Source organism: Hyla sarda, unplaced genomic scaffold, assembly GCF_029499605.1.
Source record: "Hyla sarda isolate aHylSar1 unplaced genomic scaffold, aHylSar1.hap1 scaffold_253, whole genome shotgun sequence".
NCBI classification, from domain to species: domain Eukaryota; kingdom Metazoa; phylum Chordata; class Amphibia; order Anura; family Hylidae; genus Hyla; species Hyla sarda.
In genome coordinates, this window is record NW_026609218.1 from 326,941 (window position 1) to 351,928 (window position 24,988).

The 24,988-nt window shown below is 48.9% G+C and overlaps 2 protein-coding genes across 2 annotated transcripts in view; both read right to left on the reverse strand.

Annotated features, from left to right (window-relative positions):
• Positions 1-12,007: 12,007 nt before the first annotated feature.
• On the reverse strand, positions 12,008-12,676 carry LOC130323723 (uncharacterized). Its single transcript, XM_056553180.1, has one exon. It carries the CDS (start codon positions 12,674-12,676, stop codon positions 12,008-12,010), a length of 669 nt encoding a protein of 222 aa, XP_056409155.1.
• Positions 12,677-12,707: 31 nt separating this feature from the next.
• Positions 12,708-24,988, reverse strand: part of LOC130323720 (integrin alpha-L-like) — a 31,927-nt gene continuing 19,646 nt past the window's right edge. The window contains exons 5-10 of the mRNA XM_056553178.1: positions 20,241-20,351; positions 20,055-20,132; positions 15,606-15,686; positions 14,654-14,743; positions 14,000-14,110; positions 12,708-13,236 (exon numbers count right to left, since the gene is read on the reverse strand). Of these exons, the coding sequence (XP_056409153.1) occupies positions 13,093-13,236; positions 14,000-14,110; positions 14,654-14,743; positions 15,606-15,686; positions 20,055-20,132; positions 20,241-20,351 (615 nt within the window). The 3' untranslated portion in view covers positions 12,708-13,092. The remainder of the gene's footprint in view (positions 13,237-13,999; positions 14,111-14,653; positions 14,744-15,605; positions 15,687-20,054; positions 20,133-20,240; positions 20,352-24,988) is intronic.

Consider the following 24,988-nt stretch of genomic DNA (forward strand, 5'->3'; position numbering starts at 1 on the left):
TCATCTCCCTGGAGGATTAATAATTTCTCATCACATCATTTAGATCCCAACATGATGAATATTTCCCTTTAATGACCCTTTAACCCCTCCATACTCTATATGTGGTACACACATGGCGGTCGTACTCCTCCATTCTCTATATGTGGTGCACACATGGCGGTCGGACCCCTCCATTCTCTATATGTGGTGCACACTTGGCGGTCGGACCCCCCCATACATTATGTGATGCAAACATGGCAGTCGGACCCATCCATACTCTATATGTGGTGCACACATGGTGGTCGGACCCCTCCATTCTCTATATGTGGTGCACACATGGCGGTCGGACCCCTTCATTCTCTATATGTGGTGCACACATGGCGGTCGGACCCCCCCATACATTATGTGTTGCACACATGGCGGTCGGACCCATCCATACTCTATATGTGGTGCACACATGGCGGTCGGACCCCTCCATTCTCTATATGTGGTGCACACATGGCAGTCGGACCCATCCATACATTATGTGGCGCACACATGGCGGTCGGATCCCTCCATACTCTATATGTGGTGCACACATGGTGGTCAGACCCCTCTGTACTCTGTGGTGCACACATGGCGGTCGGATCCCTCCATACTCTATATGTGGTGCACACATGGTGGTCAGACCCCTCTGTACTCTGTGTGGTGCACACATGGCGGTCGGTCCCCTCCATACTCTATATATTTTGCACACATGGCGGTCGGACCCCTCTGTATTCTATATGTGGTGCACACATGGCGGTTGGATCCCTCCATACTCTATATGTGGTGCACACATAGCGGTCAGTCCCCTCCATACTCTATATATGGTGCACACATGGCGGTCGGACCCCTCTGTATTCTATATGTGGCGCACACATGGCGGTCGGATCCCTCCATACTCTATATGTGGTGCACACATAGCGGTCGGTCCCCTCCATACTCTATATATGGTGCACACATGGTGGTCGGACCCCTCCATACTCTATATGTGGTGCACACATGGCGGTCGGATCCCTCCATACTCTATATATGGTGCACACATGGTGGTCGGACCCCTCCATACTCTATATGTGGTGCACACATGGCGGTCGGATCCCTCCATACTCTATATGTGGTGCACACATGGCGGTCGGTCCCCTCCATACTCTATATATGGTTCACACATGGCGGTCGGATCCCTCCATACCTTTATAAAAAAAAAAAAAGGTCAAAAATGAAAATGTAGGCCCTTTAAAAAATAATAAAGAAGAAATTATAAACGGGGATCAGGTAAAAGCAAATATATTAAGCAACTTCTTATCCACTGTGTTCACAGAGGAAAATGAAATGCCAGGTGAAATACAGCGAGATAAGGTAAACTCCCCTTTACAGGTCACCTGTCTAACCCAGAAAGAAGTCCAGGTCACCTGTCTAACCCAGAAAGAAGTCCAGGTCACCTGTCTAACCCAGGAAGAAGTACAGTGCCGCCTAGAAAAAAATCTAAATAGACAAATCACCAGGTCCAGATGGCATTCACCCCCGTGTTCTAAAGGAATTAATGTAATAGACAGACCCCTATTTTTAATATTCATGGACTCTATAGTAACAGGGACTGTCCCCCAGGACTGGCACATGGCAAATGTGGTGCCAATATTTAAAAAGGGGACAAAAGGTGACCCCGGGAATTATAGGCCTGTAAGTTTAACCTCCGTTGTATGTAAATTGTTTGAGGGTTTTCTAAGAGATGCTATTTTGGAGTATATTGATAAAAATAAATGTATGACCCCATATCACATGGCTTTATGAGGGATCGGTCCTGTCACCTGATCAGCTTTTATGAGGAGATGAGCTCCAGACTGGACCAGGGGGAACCGCTGGATGTCGTATATCTGGATTTTTCCAAAGAATTTGATACAGTGCCACATAAGAGGTTGGTGCATATGAGAAGGATTGGGATGGGGGAGAATGTGTGTAAGTGGGTAAGTAACTGGGTCAATGATTGGAAACAGAGGGTGGTTATTAATGGTACTTATTCTGGTTGGGTGACTGTTACTAGTGGGGACCACAGGGGTCAGTCTTGGGTCCTGTTCTATTTAATATATTTATTAATGACCTTGTAGAGTGGTTGAATAGTAAAGTAACAATCTTTGCTGATGATACTAAACTCTGTAAAGCGGTAAACACAATAGAGGACAGTGCACTGTATATAGTAGATAACGCAATAGAGGACAGTGCACTGTGTATAGTAGATAATACAATAGAGGACAGTGCACCGTGTATTGTAGATAATACAATAGAGGACAGTGCACTGTATATAGTATACTGTATAACACAATAGAGGACAGGGCACTGTTACAAGTGGATCTGGATAGGTTGGATGTTTGGGCTGGGAAGTGGCAGATGAGGTAACACTGATAAATGTAAAGTAATGCACATGGGGAGGAAAAATTCGGGCTGGGATTATGTATTAAATGGGAGAACACTTGGGAGGACTGATGTGGAAAAAGACTTGGGAGTTTTAGTTAACAGTAAATTAAGCTGTAGTGACCAGTGTCGGGCAGCTGCTGCCAAGGCAAATAAAATCATGGGGGGCATCAATAGGGGCATAGATGCCCACGACAAGGAAATAATTCTACCGCTGTACAAATCACTAGTCAGACCAGACAGAATACTGTGTACAGTACTGGTCGGACCGCACATAGAATACTGTGTACAGTACTGGTCAGACCGCACATGGAATACTGTGTACAGTACTGGTCAGACCACACATAGAATACTGTGTACAGTACTGGTCAGACCACACATAGAATACTGTGTACAGTACTGGTCAGACCACACATAGAATACTGTGTACAGTACTGGTCAGACCACACATAGAATACTGTGTACAGTACTGGTCAGACCATACATAGAATACTGTGTACAGTACTGGTCAGACCCCACATAGAATACTGTGTACAGTACTGGTCAGACCGCACATGGAATACTGTGTACAGTACTGGTCAGACCGCACATAAAATACTGTGTACAGTACTGGTCAGACCGCACATGGAATACTGTGTACAGTACTGGTCAGACCGCACATAAAATACTGTGTACAGTACTGGTCAGACCGCACATGGAATACTGTGTACAGTACTGGTCAGACCACACATAGAATACTGTGTACAGTACTGGTCAGACCACACATGGAATACTGTGTACAGTACTGGTCAGACCACACATGGAATACTGTGTACAGTACTGGTCCGACCGCACATAAAATACTGTGTACAGTACTGGTCAGACCGCACATGGAATACTGTGTACAGTACTGGTCAGACCGCACATAAAATACTGTGTACAGTACTGGTCAGACCGCACATGGAATACTGTGTACAGTACTGGTCAGACCACACATGGAATACTGTGTACAGTACTGGTCGGACCACACATGGAATACTGCGTACAGTACTGGTCAGACCGCACATGGAATACTGTGTACAGTACTGGTCAGACCGCACATGGAATACTGTGTACAGTACTGGTCAGACCGCACATAGAATACTGTGTACAGTACTGGTCAGACCACACATGGAATACTGTGTACAGTACTGGTCAGACCACACATGGAATACTGTGTACAGTACTGGTCAGACCACACATGGAATACTGTGTACAGTACTGGTCAGACCACACATAGAATACTGTGTACAGTACTGGTCAGACCACACATGGAATACTGTGTACAGTACTGGTCAGATCACACATGGAATACTGTGTACAGTACTGGTCAGACCACACATGGAATACTGTGTACAGTACTGGTCAGACCACACATGGAATACTGTGTACAGTACTGGTCAGACCACACATAGAATACTGTGTACAGTACTGGTCAGACCACACATGGAATACTGTGTACAGTACTGGTCAGATCACACATGGAATACTGTGTACAGTACTGGTCAGACCACACATGGAATACTGTGTACAGTACTGGTCAGACCACACATGGAATACTGTGTACAGTACTGGTCAGACCACACATAGAATACTGTGTACAGTACTGGGCACCAGTGTACAGGAAAGATATAGTGGAGCTGGAGAGGGTTCAAAGACGGGCAACCAGGGTAATACGGGGAATGGGAGGACTACAGTACCCAGAAAGATTATCAGAATTAGGGTTATTTAGTTTAGAAAAAAGAAGGATTAGGGGCGACCTAATAACTATGTATAAATATATCAGGGGACAGTACAGAGATCTCTCCATGATCTATTTATACCAAGGACTGTATACATAGTTATTAGGTCACCTCCTTGTTATATATAAATATATCAGGGGACAGTACAGAGATCTCTCCATGATCTATTTATACCCAGGACTGTATATATAACAAGGAGGTGACCTAATAATATATATAATATATCAGGACAGTACAGAGATCTCTCCATGATCTATTTATACCCAGGACTGTATATATAACAAGGAGGTGACCTAATAATAATATATATAATATATCAGGACCGTACAGAGATCTCTCCATGATCTATTTATACCCAGGACTGTATATATAACAAGGAGGTGACCTAATAATATATATAATATATCAGGACAGTACAGAGATCTCTCCATGATCTATTTATACCCAGGACTGTATATATAACAAGGAGGTGACCTAATAATATATATATAATATATCAGGACAGTACAGAGATCTCTCCATGATCTATTTATACCCAGGACTGTATATATAACAAGGAGGTGACCTAATAATATATATACCAGGACAGTACAGAGATCTCTTCATGATCTATTTATACCCAGGACTGTATATATAACAAGGGGGTGACCTATTAATATATATATAATATATCAGGACATTACAGAGATCTCTCCATGATCTATATATACCCAGGACTGTATATATAACAAGGAGGTGACCTAATAATATATTTATCAGGACAGTACAGAGATCTCTTCATGATCTATTTATACCCAGGACTGTATATATAACAAGGAGGTGACCTAATAATATATATAATATATCAGGACTGTATATATAACAAGGAGGTGACCTAATAATATATATATATATATATATATATATATATAATGTATCAGGACAGTACAGAGATCTCTCCATGATCTATTTATACCCAGGACTGTATATATAACAAGGAGGTGACCTAATAATATATATATCTGGACAGTACAGAGATCTCTCCATGATCTATTTATACCCAGGACTGTATATATAACAAGGAGGTGACCTAATAATATATTTATCAGGACAGTACAGAGATCTCTCCATGATCTATTTATACCCAGGACTGTATCTATAACAAGGGGGTGACCTAATAATATATATAATATATCAGGACAGTACAGAGATCTCTCCATGATCTATTTATACCCAGGACTGTATATATAACAAGGAGGTGACCTAATAATATATTTATCAGGACAGTACAGAGATCTCTTCATGATCTATTTATACCCAGGACTGTATATATAACAAAGAGGTGACCTAATAATATATATAATATATCAGGACAGTACAGAGATCTCTCCGTGATCTATTTATACCCAGGACTGTATATATAACAAAGAGGTGACCTAATAATATATATAATATATCAGGACAGTACAGAGATCTCTCCATGATCTATTTATACCCAGGACTGTATATATAACAAGGAGGTGACCTAATAATATATATAATATATCAGGACTGTATATATAACAAGGGGGCATTCTCTATGTTTAGAGGAAAGGAGGTTTCTACACCAGCACAGACGGGGGTTCTTTACTGTAAGAGCAGTGAGACTGTGGAATTCTCTCCCGGAGGAGGTGTCATGGTGAACTCTGTAAAGAATATAAAAGGGTCTGGATGTATTTTTGGGGAATAATAACATCGCTGGTTATGTATAATAGATTTATAGGGACAGAACGTTGATCCAGGGATTTATTCTGATATTTGGAGTCAGGAAGGAATTTTTACCTCTAGTATGAGGGGTTTTTGCTCCTCTGGATCAGTCCGGACTCATTAGGGTTATAGGTTGAACTTGATGGACTCTGGTCTTTTTTCATCCTTATAAACTATGTTACTATGTGGTGCACGCATGGCAGTCGGATCCCTCCATACTCTATACGTGGCGCACACATGGCGGTCGGACCCCTCTGTATTCTATATATGGTGCACACATGGCGGTCGGACCTCTCTGTATTCTATATGTGGTGCACACATGGCGGTCGGACCCCTCTGTATTCTATACGTGGTGCACACATGGTGGTCGGACTCCTCCATTCTCTATATGTGGTGCACACATGGCGGTCGGACCTCTCTGTACTCTATATATGGTGCACACATGGCAGTCGGACCTCTCTGTATTCTATATGTGGTGCACACATGGCAGTCGGACCCCTCTGTATTCTATATGTGGTGCACACATGGCGGTCGGACCTCTCTGTATTCTATATGTGGTGCACACATGGCGGTCGGCCCTCTCTGTATTCTATATGTGGTGCACACATGGCGGTCGGACCTCTCTGTATTCTATATGTGGTGCACACATGGCGGTCGGACCTCTCTGTATTCTATATGTGGTGCACACATGGCGGTCGGACCTCTCTGTATTCTATATGTGGTGCACACATGGCGGTCGGACCCCTCTGTATTCTATATGTGGTGCACACATGGCGGTCGGACCTCTCTGTATTCTATATGTGGTGCACACATGGCGGTCGGACCTCTCTGTATTCTATATATGGTGCACACATGGCGGTCGGACCCCTCTGTATTCTATATGTGGTGCACACATGGCGGTCGGACCCCTCTGTATTCTATATGTGGTGCACACATGGTGGTCGGACCCCTCTGTATTCTATATGTGGTGCACACTTGGTGGTCGGACCCCTCTGTACTCTATATGTGGTGCACACATGGCGGCCAGACACCTCTGTATTCTATATGTGGTGCACACATGGCGGTCGGACCTCTCTGTATTCTATTTGTGGTGCACACATGGCGGTCGGACCTCTCTGTATTCTATATATGTGGTGCACACATGGTGGTCGGACCCCTCTGTATTCTATATGTGGTGCACACATGGCGGTCGGACCCCTCTGTATTCTATATGTGGTGCACACATGGCGGTCGGACCTCTCCGTATTCTATATGTGGTGCACACATGGCGGTCGGACTCCTCCATTCTCTATATGTGGTGCACACTTGGTGGTCGGACCCCTCTGTACTCTATATGTGGTGCACACATGGCGGTCAGACCTCTCTGTACTCTATATATGGTGCACACATGGCAGTCGGACCTCTCTGTATTCTATATATGGTGCACACATGGCGGTCGGACCCCTCTGTATTCTATATATGGTGCACACATGGTGGTCGGACCCCTCTGTATTCTATATGTGGTGCACACATGGCGGTCGGACCTCTCTGTATTCTATATGTGGTGCACACATGGCGGTTGGACCTCTCTGTATTCTATATGTGGTGCACACATGGCGGTCGGACCCCTCTGTATTCTATATGTGGTGCACACATGGCGGTCGGACCTCTCTGTATTCTATATGTGGTGCACATATGGCGGTCGGACCCCTCTGTATTCTATATGTGGTGCACACATGGCGGTCGGACCTCTCTGTATTCTATATGTGGTGCACACATGGCGGTCGGACCTCTCTGTATTCTATATGTGGTGCACACATGGCGGTCGGACCCCTCTGTACTCTATATGTGGTGCACACATGGTGGTCGGACCCCTCTGTATTCTATATGTGGTGCACACATGGCGGTCGGTCCCCTCTGTATTCTATATGTGGTGCACACATGGCGGTCGGACCTCTCTGTATTCTATATGTGGTGCACACATGGCGGTCGGACCCCTCTGTATTCTATATGTGGTGCACACATGGCGGTCGGACCCCTCTGTACTCTATATGTGGTGCACACATGGCGGTCGGACCTCTCTGTATTCTATATATGGTGCACACATGGCGGTCGGACCCCTCTGTATTCTATATGTGGTGCACACATGGCGGTCGGACCTCTCTGTATTCTATATATGGTGCACACATGGCGTTCGGACCTCTCTGTATTCTATATGTGGTGCACACATGGCGGTCGGACCCCTCTGTACTCTATATGTGGTGCACACATGGCGGTCGGACCCCTCTGTATTCTATATGTGGTGCACACATGGCGGTCGGACCCCTCTGTATTCTATATGTGGTGCACACATGGCGGTCGGACCTCTCTGTATTCTATATGTGGTGCACACATGGCGGTCGGACCCCTCTGTATTCTATATGTGGTGCACACATGGCGGTCGGACCTCTCCGTATTCTATATGTGGTGCACACATGGTGGTCGGACTCCTCCATTCTCTATATGTGGTGCACACATGGTGGTCGGACCTCTCTGTATTCTATATATGGTGCACACTTGGTGGTCGGACCCCTCTGTACTCTATATGTGGTGCACACATGGCGGTCGGACCTCTGTACTCTATATATGGTGCACACATGGCAGTCGGACCTCTCTGTATTCTATATGTGGTGCACACATGGTGGTCGGACCCCTCTGTATTCTATATATGGTGCACACATGGTGGTCGGACCCCTCTGTATTCTATATGTGGTGCACACATGGCGGTCGGACCCCTCTGTATTCTATATGTGGTGCACACATGGCGGTCGGACCCCTCTGTATTCTATATGTGGTGCACACATGGCGGTCGGACCTCTTCGTATTCTATATGTGGTGCACACATGGCGGTCGGACCTCTCTGTATTCTATATGTGGTGCACACATGGCGGTCGGACCCCTCTGTATTCTATATGTGGTGCACACATGGCGGTCGGACCTCTCTGTATTCTATATGTGGTGCACACACGGTGGTCGGACCCCTCTGTATTCTATATGTGGTGCACACATGGCGGTCGGACCCCTCTGTATTCTATATGTGGTGCACACATGGCGGTCGGACCTCTTCGTATTCTATATGTGGTGCACACATGGCGGTCAGACCTCTCTGTATTCTATATGTGGTGCACACATGGCGGTCGGACCCCTCTGTATTCTATATGTGGTGCACACATGGTGGTTGGACCCCTCCATACTCTATATGTGGGGCACACATGGCGGTCGGACCTCTCTGTGTTCTATATGTGGTGCACACATGGTGGTCGGACCCCTCTGTATTCTATATATGGTGCACACATGGCGGTCGGACCCCTCTGTATTCTATATGTGGTGCACACATGGCGGTCGGACCCCTCTGTATTCTATATGTGGTGCACACATGGCGGTCGGACCCCTCTGTATTCTATATGTGGTGCACACATGGCGGTCGGACCCCTCTGTATTCTATATGTGGTGCACACATGGCGGTCGGACCTATCCGTATTCTATATGTGGTGCACACATGGTGGTCGGACCCCTCCATACTCTACACGTGGTGCACACATGGTGGTCGGACTCCTCCATTCTCTATATGTGGTGCACACTTGGTGGTCGGACCCCTCTGTACTCTATATGTGGTGCACACATGGCGGCCAGACACCTCTGTATTCTATATGTGGTGCACACATGGCGGTCGGACCTCTCTGTATTCTATATGTGGTGCACACATGGCGGTCGGACCTCTCTGTATTCTATATGTGGTGCACACATGGCGGTCGGACCTCTCTGTATTCTATATGTGGTGCACACATGGCGGTCGGACCCCTCTGTATTCTATATGTGATGCACACATGGCGGTCGGACCTCTCTGTGTTCTATATGTGGGGCACACATGGCGGTCGGACCTCTTCGTATTCTATATGTGGTGCACACATGGCGGTCGGACCTCTCTGTATTCTATATGTGGTGCACACATGGCGGTCGGACCCCTCTGTATTCTATATGTGGTGCACACATGGCGGTCGGACCTCTCTGTATTCTATATGTGGTGCACACATGGCGGTCGGACCTCTCTGTATTCTATATGTGGTGCACACATGGCGGTCGGACCCCTCTGTATTCTATATGTGATGCACACATGGCGGTCGGACCTCTCTGTGTTCTATATGTGGGGCACACATGGCGGTCGGACCTCTTCGTATTCTATATGTGGTGCACACATGGCGGTCGGACCCCTCTGTATTCTATATGTGGTGCACACATGGCGGTCGGACCTCTCTGTATTCTATATGTGGTGCACACACGGTGGTCGGACCCCTCTGTATTCTATATGTGGTGCACACATGGCGGTCGGACCCCTCTGTATTCTATATGTGGTGCACACATGGCGGTCGGACCTCTTCGTATTCTATATGTGGTGCACACATGGCGGTCGGACCTCTCTGTATTCTATATGTGGTGCACACATGGCGGTCGGACCCCTCTGTATTCTATATGTGGTGCACACATGGCGGTCGGACCTCTCTGTATTCTATATGTGGTGCACACATGGCGGTCAGACCTCTCTGTATTCTATATGTGGTGCACACATGGCGGTCGGACCCCTCTGTATTCTATATGTGGTGCACACATGGTGGTTGGACCCCTCCATACTCTATATGTGGGGCACACATGGCGGTCGGACCTCTCTGTGTTCTATATGTGGTGCACACATGGTGGTCGGACCCCTCTGTATTCTATATATGGTGCACACATGGCGGTCGGACCCCTCTGTATTCTATATGTGGTGCACACATGGCGGTCGGACCCCTCTGTATTCTATATGTGGTGCACACATGGCGGTCGGACCCCTCCGTATTCTATATGTGGTGCACACATGGCGGTCGGACCCCTCCGTATTCTATATGTGGTGCACACATGGCGGTCGGACCTATCCGTATTCTATATGTGGTGCACACATGGTGGTCGGACCCCTCCATACTCTACACGTGGTGCACACATGGTGGTCGGACTCCTCCATTCTCTATATGTGGTGCACACTTGGTGGTCGGACCCCTCTGTACTCTATATGTGGTGCACACATGGCGGCCAGACACCTCTGTATTCTATATGTGGTGCACACATGGCGGTCGGACCTCTCTGTATTCTATATGTGGTGCACACATGGCGGTCGGACCTCTCTGTATTCTATATGTGGTGCACACATGGCGGTCGGACCTCTCTGTATTCTATATGTGGTGCACACATGGCGGTCGGACCCCTCTGTATTCTATATGTGATGCACACATGGCGGTCGGACCTCTCTGTGTTCTATATGTGGGGCACACATGGCGGTCGGACCTCTCTGTGTTCTATATGTGGTGCACACATGGCGGTCGGACCTCTCTGTATTCTATATGTGGTGCACACATGGCGGTCGGACCTCTCTGTATTCTATATGTTGTGCACACATGGTGGTCGGACCCCTCTGTACTCTATATGTGGTGCACACATGGCGGTCGGACCCCTCTGTACTCTATATGTGGTGCACATATGGCGGTCGGACCCCTCTGTATTCTATATATGGTGCACACATGGCGGTCGGACCTCTCTGTATTCTATATGTTGTGCACACATGGTGGTCGGACCCCTCTGTACTCTATATGTGGTGCACACATGGCGGTCGGACCCCTCTGTACTCTATATGTGGTGCACACATGGCGGTCGGACACCTCTGTATTCTATATGGGGTGCACACATGGCGGTCGGACCCCTCTGTACTCTATATGTGGTGCACACATGGCGGTCGGACCTCTCTGTATTCTATATATGGTGCACACATGGCGGTCGGACCTCTCTGTATTCTATATGTGGTGCACACATGGCGGTCGGACCTGTCTGTATTCTATATGTGGTGCACACATGGCGGTCGGACCCCTCTGTATTCTATATGTGGTGCACACATGGTGGTCGGACCCCTCTGTACTCTATATGTGGTGCACACATGGTGGTCGGACCCCTCTGTACTCTATATGTGGTGCACACATGGCGGTCGGACCTCTCTGTACTCTATATGTGGTGCACACCCTGGTCCTGCCCGCCCTCCCTGTTCCTGAGCTCCCCTTCCTGGTCCTGCGCGCCCTCTATGGTCCGGTCTGAGGCTGGTGTCGGGGTCTGAGGCTGGTGTCGGGGTCTGAGGCTGGTGTCGGGGTCTGAGGCTGGTGTCGGGGTCTGAGGCTGGTGTCGGGGTCTGAGGCTGGTGTCGGGGTCTGAGGCTGGTGTCGGGGTCTGAGGCTGGTGTCACGGTCTGAGGCTGGTGTCGGGGTCTGAGGCTGGTGTCGGGGTCTGAGGCTGGTGTCGGGGTCTGAGGCTGGTGTCGGGGTCTGAGGCTGGTGTCGGGGTCTGAGGCTGGTGTCGGGGTCTGAGGCTGGTGTCGGGGTCTGAGGCTGGTGTCGGGGTCTGAGGCTGGTGTCGGGGTCTGAGGCTGGTGTCGGGGTCTGAGGCTGTTGTCGGGGTCTGAGGCTGGTGTCACGGTCTGAGGCTGGTGTCACGGTCTGAGGCTGGTGTCGGGGTCTGAGGCTGGTGTCGGGGTCTGAGGCTGGTGTCGGGGTCTGAGGCTGGTGTCGGGGTCTGAGGCTGGTGTCGGGGTCTGAGGCTGGTGTCGGGGTCTGAGGCTGGTGTCGGGGTCTGAGGCTGGTGTCGGGGTCTGAGGCTGGTGTCGGGGTCTGAGGCTGGTGTCGGGGTCTGAGGCTGGTGTCTCTGAAGTGATGTGGAGATGGCCCTGTAGTCCTCTTCTCACCCCCCTGGTCCATCACATCACCTGATCACACTGTATTTTTCTGCTTTGTGGCTTTTTATAGTTGATTTTTATATTCCAAGACAAAACTCAAAAAAAAAATAAATGTAAAAAAAACTAAATATAAGCTATAATGTCCAAGTATGAAGGCAAAACCGTGGGGGGAGTTCTGCTCCGGAGGCTGATGGCTGCACTTATAAATATTCCGGGGGCTCCAGGGACCGACAATGGGATGCAAATGCCACTTATCTCTTATAACTGTAAATACTGAAGGGGGCAACAGATCACATGTAGGGGCTCCTGGGGGTGGGGGTCAGATCACATGATAGAAAGGGCTCCTGGTGGCTCTTTGGGGTCCCATTCTGGTAGGGGGGCCTGGATGGAGGTGGCACCTTCCTGATCTAGGATCTGTCTCTATTTTTTGGGTCCTTCTTATAGACTCTTGGATGTTTGTGTCTCCGGGGGCCCCATAAGTTGTGCAGCTGCGTCAGGGTCCTTTCCCTCTGTTTGCTGTTGGGGGTCACATGATGCAGCCTCCTCCATCATTCGGTCCTTGTATCTCCGGAAGAAACCGCACTAATGTATGATAAGAGAAAAAACATCATCATACACCGCGCCGTCATCTTATACGGTGGCGCCATACATCGTACACTGCGCCGTCATCCGACACATACACCGCGCCGTAATCCGACACTTCATACACGGCGCCATCATCCGACACATCGTACACTGCGCCGTCATCCAATACGTCATACACCGCACCGTCATCCAACACGTCACACACCGCGCCGTCATTCTACACTTCATACATGGCGCCATTATCCGACACATCGTACACTGCGCCGTCATCCAATACGTCATACACCGCACCGTCATCCAACACGTCACACACCGCGCCGTCATTCTACACTTCATACATGGCGCCATTATCCGACACATCGTACACCGCATTGTCATCCGACACTTCATACACCACCATCAGACACATCATACACCGCACTGTTATACAATACATTGTACACCGCGCTGCCAGCTAATGCCTTATATTCCAGTATACGGGGGTACAATGTGTAATGCACACGTGGTATTAGGAACAGCTCTCCCACTTGCCCGTACTGCTCCCCGGAAGAGACCGGACCTCTGTCTCATATACTAAAGGCAAGAAGTAGACCAGCGCAGTCTCGATCCAATACATATCTTTTATTCAGCCGACATGGTAAACGCTGGACATTGTCTACTTCTTGCCTACAATGTGTAACGTCTTTTATTCTAGAACAGTCTATCTTACATTGGTCCTTATGGTTGTTGTATCACGTATGTACTGTGTCCGGTCACTTACCATATACAGCAGGATGGAGATGACTATCATCAGAATCACCCCGACACCCGTCCCCACCGCAATGTAGGCCCTGTGTTCTGGGATCACCAGGAGCTCTACTTGTGTCACCACCTGGAGAAAACAAGATGTCACTGGGGTCACTCAGATATGGCGGAGATCACGGCCCCCTCTGTATATGGCGTAGATCACGGCCCCCTCTGTATATGGCGGAGATCACGGTCCCCTCTGTATATGGCGGAGATCACGGTCCCCTCTGTATATGGCTGAGATCAGGGCACCCTCTGTATATGGCGGAGATCAGGGCACCCTCTGTATATGGCGGAGATCATGGTCCCCTCTTTATATGGCAAAGATCAGGGCCCCCTCTTTATATGGGGGAGATCAGGGCCCCCTCTTTATATGGCGGAGATCACGGCCCCCTCTGTATATGGCGGAGATCACGGCCCCCTCTGTATATGGCTGAGATCACGGTCCCCTCTGTATATGGCGGAGATCAGGGCACCCTCTGTATATGGCGGAGATCATGGTCCCCTCTTTATATGGCAGAGATCAGGGCCCCCTCTTTATATGGGGGAGATCAGGGCCCCCTCTGTATTTGGAAGAGATCACGGCCCCCTCTGTTTATGATGGAGAAGATAGAGATACAAGAATTACCTGCGCTGTATGATATTTCCCGTCACTGTGATATTTGAGCTGATTGTACCGGATCATCACTTCACTGCGCACGGTCACCAAACCATGGACCTGGAGAAGACAAGACAGGCGGTGGGTACATGTGATGGAGAAGACAGGCGGTGGGTACACGTGATGGAGAAGACAGGCGGTGGGTACATGTGATGGAGAAGACAGGCGGTGGGTACATGTGATGGAGAAGACAGGCGGTGGGTACACGTGATGGAGAAGACAGGCGGTGGGTACATGTGATGGAGAAGACAGGCGGTGGGTACACGTGATGGAGAAGAAAGGCGGTGGGTACACGTGATGGGGAAGACAGGCGGTGGGTACACGTGATGGGGAAGGCAGGCGGTGGGTACACGTGATGGAGAAGGCAGGCGGTGATACACGTGATGGAGAAGACAGGCGGTGGGTACACGTGATGGGGAAGACAGGCGGTGGGTACACGTGATGGAGAAGGCAGGCGGTGGTACACGTGATGGAGAAGACAGGCTGTGGTACACGTGATGGAGAAGACAGGCGGTGGTACACGTGATGGAGAAGACAGGCGGTGGCACACGTGATGGAGAAGACAAGTGGTGGTACATGATGGGTGCGTACCAAATATTACACCAAGATGGAGGAATAGAGATCTTCATAAGGAATATGTATGACTCATGATGAAGAACTTGTATGAAGAAGATGTATGACTCCTGATGAACATGCATGAAGATGTATGACTCATGATGAAGAACATGTATGACTCATGATGAAGAACATGTATGACTCATGATGAAGAACTTGTATGAAGAAGATGTATGACTCCTGATGAACATGCATGAAGATGTATGACTCATGATGAAGAACATGTATGAAGAAGATGTATGACTCATGAAGATGTAGGACTCATGATGAAGAACATGTATGACTCCTGATCACGGTGTCATATTACCTTCCATGCGTTCCTTGGCTTCACCAATCCACTGATATTTATGGACATTTCACCAGATTCCTCCATTCTACATTGCCACGTCTGTGAATCACATCACAATGATCAGATTACTGCAATATTCACTGACATAATCAAACCACGAAATCCCCACCATGTGACATCACTGCCCTGTGTCATCCCCTCAGTGACATCACTACCCTGTGACATTGTCGCCTCAGTGACATCACTACCCTGTGACATCATCCCATCAGTGACATCACTATCTTGTGACATTGTCGCCTCAGTGATATTATCCTCTCAGTGACATCATCTTGTTTTGGTGTTTTTCCCCAAACATTTTGTGGCATTTTTTCTTGTTATTTTTAGGCTACAGAAAAGCGGAGAAAAATTTGTGTCTGTTGGAAACCTTAGAGTGTTATCCCTATAATTTGTGCATCAGGTTTTGGTCCGGGGCTATAGCAGGGACATTGCAGGGGCGGTGAGGTTGGGTGTGTCTGGTTTTCCAGTACCTTCTTGTCTCTTTGGTATAGTTTAGTCCGGGGCTACAGCAGGGACATTGCAGGGGCGGTGAGGTTGGGTGTGTCTGGTTTTCCAGTACCTTCTTGTCTCTTTGGTATAGTTTAGTCCGAGGCTACAGCAGGGACATTGCAGGGGCGGTGAGGTTGGGTGTGTCTGGTTTTCCAGTACCTTCTTGTCTCTTTGGTATAGTTTAGTCCGGGGCTACAGCAGGGACATTGCAGGGGCAGTGAGGTTTAGTGTCTGTTTTTTCAGGGTCTTAGTGCCTTCTTGTCTCTTTAGTATCGTTTAGTCCGGAGCTAAAGCAGGAACATTGCAGGGATGGTGAGATTTAGTTTGTCTGGTTTTTCAGGGTCTTAGTGCTTTCTTGTCTCTTTAGTATAGTTTAGTCCGGGGCTATAGCAGGGACATTCCAGGGGTGGTGAGGCTCAGTTTGTCTAGTTTTTCAGGGCCTTAGTGGCTTCTTGTCTCTTTAGTATAGTTTAGTCCAGGGACATTGCAGGGGCAGTGAGGTTTGGTGTTGTTAGGGACCGACCGGGGGACAGGTAGAGTGAGCCCTAAAATGACCCTAAAACCGCTCTCCCTGCCTACTTGCCCACTCATCCTAAATGGTGAGTCGACAACTGGGCGCCAGTCCCTCCCTGGACTAAAGTGCTGGGGCCTAATAAAAACACACACTAATAAATAGTCGGTCACAAACCAGAAACATAACAGGAACATACAACTCTATGATATATAAGTTCCGAGGACACAGAACAGTGAGAAGCACAGAGGACACTAAAGATTGTCGGACATGAACCGGGGGCGCAGTGGCCGTGAACAGAGGAGTCTATAGATCTGTGGTCATGATCAGGGGTCACTAGAGATAAGCAGACATGTACAAAACTCAAGAGATCAGAATACAAGAACTAATAACAAATAGAGTTCAAAACACCAGACCGGAAAATGGATAAGTCAACAGACTTCAGGAACAGACAGGAATATAGCATAATCACCCAGAACATCCAATAGACTCCAAGTCCATGGACCAGAAACAGGGATCTATAGCTAAACAGGAATTATCGCAATCCCCCAGATACCTCCAGTAGAAACAGGAATGTCTTGATACTAGAACGCGATCTCCCAGAGTCCACCTTAGAGCATGGAGATATCTTGTACTAATTATTAATTCCCCGGATTCTCCATGGACAGGTAACAGGGATATCTAGATATACCGGATATAATTATAGAATACTGTTCACACTGCACACAAGACAGGAAACCGCAATCCCTCAGGAACGTCCAGTAGAATCCAAGTCCCTATGGACCAGAAACAGGGATGTCAGATAGGACACTGGACACACAAACTGGACACTCAACTCCACTATTATTAGCCATTAATAATAAATCCAAATAGACTACTGACCAGCAGCACACACACCGCAGTATGGTCAGGATGCTGGCCCAGTAGGAAAACAGAAATATAAAACACAGTACTTCACATTAACGGATACAAGAGCAAACACGGTGAACAGACACGTAACAGTAGGATAATAAATCCTAAAACCGACTCTAAAAACACAGCTTAAAATCTACTAAAAGCATGCCAAATAACATAGCTAAAACCAGAAAATACAAAGGTGCATGCTTAAACATATATAGTAGATAAAAGCACAAAACAAACAGAGTTTCACCCCAATGTCCAACATGTTAGCAAGTCAGGGTATAATGATGTAAGATGTCAATTACCAGCAACCAGAGACTATACTGGGCTGACTATAAATAGACACACCCGAAAGGCTATTGGCTAACAGAGGCCTGGGCTGAAAAGGCCAGAAACATTTAACCATTCCCTGGCCAGGAAACCTAAAACTGTTCACACACCCAATGCAATAGCTGTGTGTGTGTGAACACAGACCAATACAGACATGACAGGTGTGTCTGTTTTTTCAGGGCCTTAGTGCCTTGTCTCTTTAGTATAGTTTAGTCTGGGGCTATGGCAGGGACATTGCAGGGGTGGTGAGGTTGGGCATGTCTGGTTTTTCAGGGCCTTAGAGCCTTCTTGTCTCTTTAATATAGTTTAGTCAGGGGCTATAGCAGGGACATAGCAGGGGTGGTGAGGTTGGGTGTGTCTGGTTTTTCAGGGCCTTAGAGCCTTCTTGTCTCTTTAGTATAGTTTAGTCAGGGGCTATAGCAGGGACATAGCAGGGGTGGTGAGGTTGGGTGTGTCTGGTTTTTCAGGGCCTTAGAGCCTTCTTGTCTCTTTAATATAGTTTAGTTGGGCTATAGCAGGGACATTGCAGGGGTGGTGAGGTTGGGCATGTCTGGTTTTTCAAAGCCTTAGTGCCTTCTTGTCTCTTTAGTATAGTTTAGTATTGGGCAATAGCAGGGACATAGCAGGAGTGGTGAGGTTGGGTGTGTCTGGTTTTTCAGGGCCTTAGTGCCTTCTTGTCTCTTTAATATAGTTTAGTCCAGGGCTATAGCAGGGACATTGCAGGGACAGTGAGGTTGGGTGTGTCTGGTTTTTCAGGGTCTTCATGCCTTATTGTCTCTTTAGTATAGTTTAGTCCGGGCTATGGCAGGGACATTGCAGGGGCAGTGAGGTTGGGCGTGTCTGGTTTTTCAGGGTCTTCATGCCTTCTTGTCTCTTTAGTATAGTGTAGTCCGGGCTATGGCAGGGACATTGCAGGGGCAGTGAGGTTGGGTGTGTCTGGTTTTTCAGGGTCTTCATGCCTTCTTGTCCCTTTAGTATAGTTTAGTCCGGGGCTATGGCAGGGACATTGCAGGGGCAGTGAGGTTGAGCGTGTCTGGTTTTTCAGGGTCTTCATGCCTTCTTGTTCCTTTAGTATAGTTTAGTCCGGGGCTATGGCAGGGACATTGCAGGGGCAGTGAGGTTGGGTGTGTCTGGTTTTTCAGGGTCTTCATGCCTTCTTGTCCCTTTAGTATAGTTTAGTCCGGGGCTATGGCAGGGACATTGCAGGGGCAGTGAGGTTGGGCGTGTCTGGTTTTTCAGGGTCTTCATGCCTTCTTGTCCCTTTAGTATAGTTTAGTCTGGGGCTATGGCAGGGACATTGCAGGGGCAGTGAGGTTGGGTGTGTCTGGTTTTTCAGGGTCTTCATGCCTTCTTGTCCCTTTAGTATAGTTTAGTCCGGGGCTATGGCAGGGACATTGCAGGGGCAGTGAGGTTGGGCGTGTCTGGTTTTTCAGGGTCTTCATGCCTTCTCGTCTCTTTAGTATAGTTTAGTCCAGGGCTATGGCAGGGACATTACAAGGGCAGTGAGGTTTGGTTAGCCCAGTGTTAGGGGAAGATAACAGAAGGTAGTTGGGGCCTTTCTTTGTTTTGGTTCTGTCATTCCCTTTCCCCCTTGGCTGCCATCTTTATCATCCACTTCATCATCTTATTCTTGTTACCTTCTGATGTGTGATTGTTCCAGGGGGTGAGTATTGGAGTCCACAGCTAAGAGGTGAAGTCTAGTACTGCCATCTAGCGACCAGTAGGCCATGTTCCACCCTCTTACATCTTCATCCTATGACATTTCCCATGTTCTCACTTTATTGCAGTGACCTTATGCCCGTCTGCCCATCTATGGCTGTAGAATATAACCAGAAAGCTGATCTTGTCTAATGTATCACATAGTTTTTACACTCCTATGGAGGGGGATGTGCATAAGTTAATGCTTCTATACTGCCCCACCGGTGGAAATGTTTAAGGATGGGGGTTTGGGTCACATGACCTTCCTTCAGACAGAGTTCTGCCAGAAGCCACTTGAATGAGGGAGAAGTCTTCTAGATCCATCTCTCCCCGGTCTAGTCTATCTTGGGCTAGGCAGGACACAACTGCACACAAGCCAATGTGAGGCGGAGTCTCAGCCATATTACATCCTCAAGATCATCACATGTTACTATGACATCACCGTCCCAGGTCACCAGCACATGATGACATCACAGCCTTACCTTGTTCCTCATGGTTTCCATTCTTTCACTAAGAATGGCAGAAGAGTCGTTGAGTTCAAGGCATCTAACGTTAGAGTTCTGCAAAGGAATAAAGGTAACACGCTACACTAGTGCCAAACCCATGACTGCTGCAGCACAGTGAAGACTATACCACAACTACCCTGGTGAACACTATATCACCCTTACCTGAGAGGAAGAGATAATAAAGTCCCAGCTCACACCTTCAATCCACGCCTCATACGAAGACACAGAAACACTGAGGTTTATGGGGACATCATAGAGGCCTAAGTTCTGAATCTGAAATAATACAGGGAGCAATGATCACGACACATGGAGATATAAGGGCCACTACTGACCATGACACATGGAGAAGATGAGGGACACTACTGACCATGACACATGGAGAAGATGAGGGCCACTAATGACCACGACACATGGAGAAGATGAGGGACACTACTGACCAAGACACACGGAGAAGATGAGGGACACTACTGACCACGACACATGGAGATGAGGGACACTACTGACCACAACACATGGAGAAGATGAGGGACACTACTGACCACAACACATGGAGGAGATGCGGGAGACCACTGACAACAACACATGGAGGAGATGAGGGAGACCACTGACCACAACACATGGAGGAGATGCCGGAGACCACTGACAACAACACATGGAGGAGATGAGGGAGACCACTGACAACAACACATGGAGGAGATGAGGGAGACCACTGACAACAACACATGGAGGAGATGAGGGAGACCACTGACCACAACACATGGAGGAGATGAGGGAGACCACTGACCACAACACATGGAGGAGATGAGGGAGACCACTGACCACAACACATGGAGGAGATGAGGGAGACTACTCACCACAATACATGGAGAAGATGAGAGAGACCACTGACCACAACACATGGAGGAGATGCCGGAGACCACTGACAACAACACATGGAGGAGATGAGGGAGACCACTGACCACAACACATGGAGGAGATGAGGGAGACCACTGACAACAACACATGGAGGAGATGAGAGAGACCACTGACCACAACACATGGAGGAGATGAGGGAGACCACTGACCACAACACATGGAGGAGATGAGGGAGACCACTGACCACAACACATGGAGGAGATGAGGGAGACCACTGACCACAACACATGGAGGAGATGGGGGAGACCACTGACCACAACACACGGAGGAGATGGGGGAGACCACTGACCATAACACATGGAGGAGATGGGGAGACCACTGACCACAACACATGGAGATGAGGGAGACCACTGACCACAACACATGGAGGAGATGAGGGAGACTACTCACCACAATACATGGAGAAGATGCGGGAGACCACTGACCACAACACATGGAGGAGATGAGGGAGACCACTGACCACAACACATGGAGATGAGGGAGACCACTGACCACAAGACATGGAGGAAATGAGGGAGACCACTGACCACAACACATGGAGGAGATGGGGGAGACCACTGACCACAACACATGGAGATGAGGGAGACCACTGACCACAACACATGGAGGAGATGGGGGAGACCACTGACCACAAGACATGGAGGAAATGAGGGAGACCACTGACCACAACACATGGAGGAGATGGGGGACACTACTGATCACAACACATGGAGGAGATGAGGGAGACCACTGACCACAACACATGGAGGAGATGGGGGAGACTACTGACCACAACACATGGAGGAGATGGGGGAGACTACTGACCACAACACATGCAGGAGATGAGGGAGACCACTGACCACAACTCATGGAGGAGATGAGGGAGACTACTGACCACAACACATGGAGGAGATGGGGGAGACCACTGACCATAACACATGGAGGAGATGGGGGAGACCACTAACCACAACACATGGAGGAGATGAGGGAGACCACTGACCAAGACACATGGAGGAGATGGGGAGACCACTGACCACAACACATGGAGGAGATGAGGGAGACCACTGACCACAATACATGGAGAAGATGCGGGAGACCACTGACCACAACACATGGAGGAGATGAGGGAGACCACTGACCACAACACATGGAGGAGATGGGGGACACTACTGACCACAACACATGGAGGAGATGAGGGAGACTACTGACCAAAACACATGGAGGAGATGGGGGACACTACTGACCACAACACATGGAGGAGATGAGGGAGACCACTGACCACAACAAATGGAGGAGATGGGGGAGACCAATGACCAAGACACATGGAGATGGGGGAGAACACTGACCACAACACATGGAGGAGATGGTGGACACTACTGACCACGACACATGGAGGAGATGAAGGACACTACTGACCACGACACATGGAGGAGATGAGGGAGACCACTGACCACGACACATGGAGGAGATGAGGGACACTACTGACCACAACACATGGAGGAGATAAGGGAGACCACTGACCACAACACATGGAGGAGATGGGGGAGACCACTGACACAACACATGGAGGAGATGAGGGAGAACACTGACCACAACACATGGAGGAGATGAAGGAGACTACTGACCACAACACATGGAGGAGATGAGGGACACTACTGACCACAACACATGGAGGAGATGAGGGAGACCACTGACCACAGCACATAGAGGAGATGGGGGAGACCACTGACCACAACACATGGACGAGATGAGGGAGACCACTGACCACAACACATGGAGGAGATGGGGGACACTACTGACCACAACACATGGAGGAGATGAGGGAGACTACTGACCACAACACATGGAGGAGATGAGAGAGACCACTGACCACAACACATGGAGGAGATGAGGGAGACCACTGACCACAACACATGGAGGAGATGAGGGAGACCACTGACCACAACACATGGAGGAGATGAGGGAGACCACTGACCACAACACATGGAGGAGATGGGGGAGACCACTGACCACAACACACGGAGGAGATGGGGGAGACCACTGACCACAACACATGGAGATGAGGGAGACCACTGACCACAACACATGGAGGAGATGGGGGAGACCACTGACCACAAGACATGGAGGAAATGAGGGAGACCACTGACCACAACACATGGAGGAGATGGGGGACACTACTGATCACAACACATGGAGGAGATGAGGGAGACCACTGACCACAACACATGGAGGAGATGGGGGAGACTACTGACCACAACACATGGAGGAGATGGGGGAGACTACTGACCACAACACATGCAGGAGATGAGGGAGACCACTGACCACAACTCATGGAGGAGATGAGGGAGACTACTGACCACAACACATGGAGGAGATGGGGGAGACCACTGACCATAACACATGGAGGAGATGGGGGAGACCACTAACCACAACACATGGAGGAGATGAGGGAGACCACTGACCAAGACACATGGAGGAGATGGGGAGACCACTGACCACAACACATGGAGGAGATGAGGGAGACCACTGACCACAATACATGGAGAAGATGCGGGAGACCACTGACCACAACACATGGAGGAGATGAGGGAGACCACTGACCACAACACATGGAGGAGATGGGGGACACTACTGACCACAACACATGGAGGAGATGAGGGAGACTACTGACCACAACACATGGAGGAGATGGGGGACACTACTGACCACAACACATGGAGGAGATGAGGGAGACCACTGACCACAACAAATGGAGGAGATGGGGGAGACCAATGACCAAGACACATGGAGATGGGGGAGAACACTGACCACAACACATGGAGGAGATGGTGGACACTACTGACCACGACACATGGAGGAGATGAAGGACACTACTGACCACGACACATGGAGGAGATGAGGGAGACCACTGACCACGACACATGGAGGAGATGAGGGACACTACTGACCACAACACATGGAGGAGATAAGGGAGACCACTGACCACAACACATGGAGGAGATGGGGGAGACCACTGACACAACACATGGAGGAGATGAGGGAGAACACTGACCACAACACATGGAGGAGATGAAGGAGACTACTGACCACAACACATGGAGGAGATGAGGGACACTACTGACCACAACACATGGAGGAGATGAGGGAGACCACTGACCACAGCACATAGAGGAGATGGGGGAGACCACTGACCACAACACATGGAGGAGATGAGGGAGACCACTGACCACAACACATGGAGGAGATGGGGGACACTACTGACCACAACACATGGAGGAGATGAGGGAGACTACTGACCACAACACATGGAGGAGATGGGGGACACTACTGACCACAACACATGGAGGAGATGAGGGAGACCACTGACCACAACAAATGGAGGAGATGGGGGAGACCAATGACCAAGACACATGGAGATGGGGGAGAACACTGACCACAACACATGGAGGAGATGGTGGACACTACTGACCACGACACATGGAGGAGATGAAGGACACTACTGACCACGACACATGGAGGAGATGAGGGAGACCACTGACCACAACACATGGAGGAGATGAGGGACACTACTGACCACAACACATGGAGGAGATGAGGGAGAACACTGACCACAACACATGGAGGAGATGAAGGACACTACTGACCACAACACATGGAGGAGATGAGGGACACTACTGACCACAACACATGGAGGAGATGAGGGAGACCACTGACCACAGCACATAGAGGAGATGGGGGAGACCACTGACCACAACACATGGAGGAGATGAGGGAGACCACTGACCACAACACATGGAGGAGATGGGGGACACTACTGACCACAACACATGGAGAAGATGAGGGAGACCACTGACCACAACAAATGGAGGAGATGGGGGAGACCAATGACCAAGACACATGGAGATGAGGGAGACAACTGACCACAACACACGGAGGAGATGGGGGAGACTACTGACCACAACACATTGAGATGGGGGACACTACTGACCACCACACATGGAGGAGATGAGGGAGAC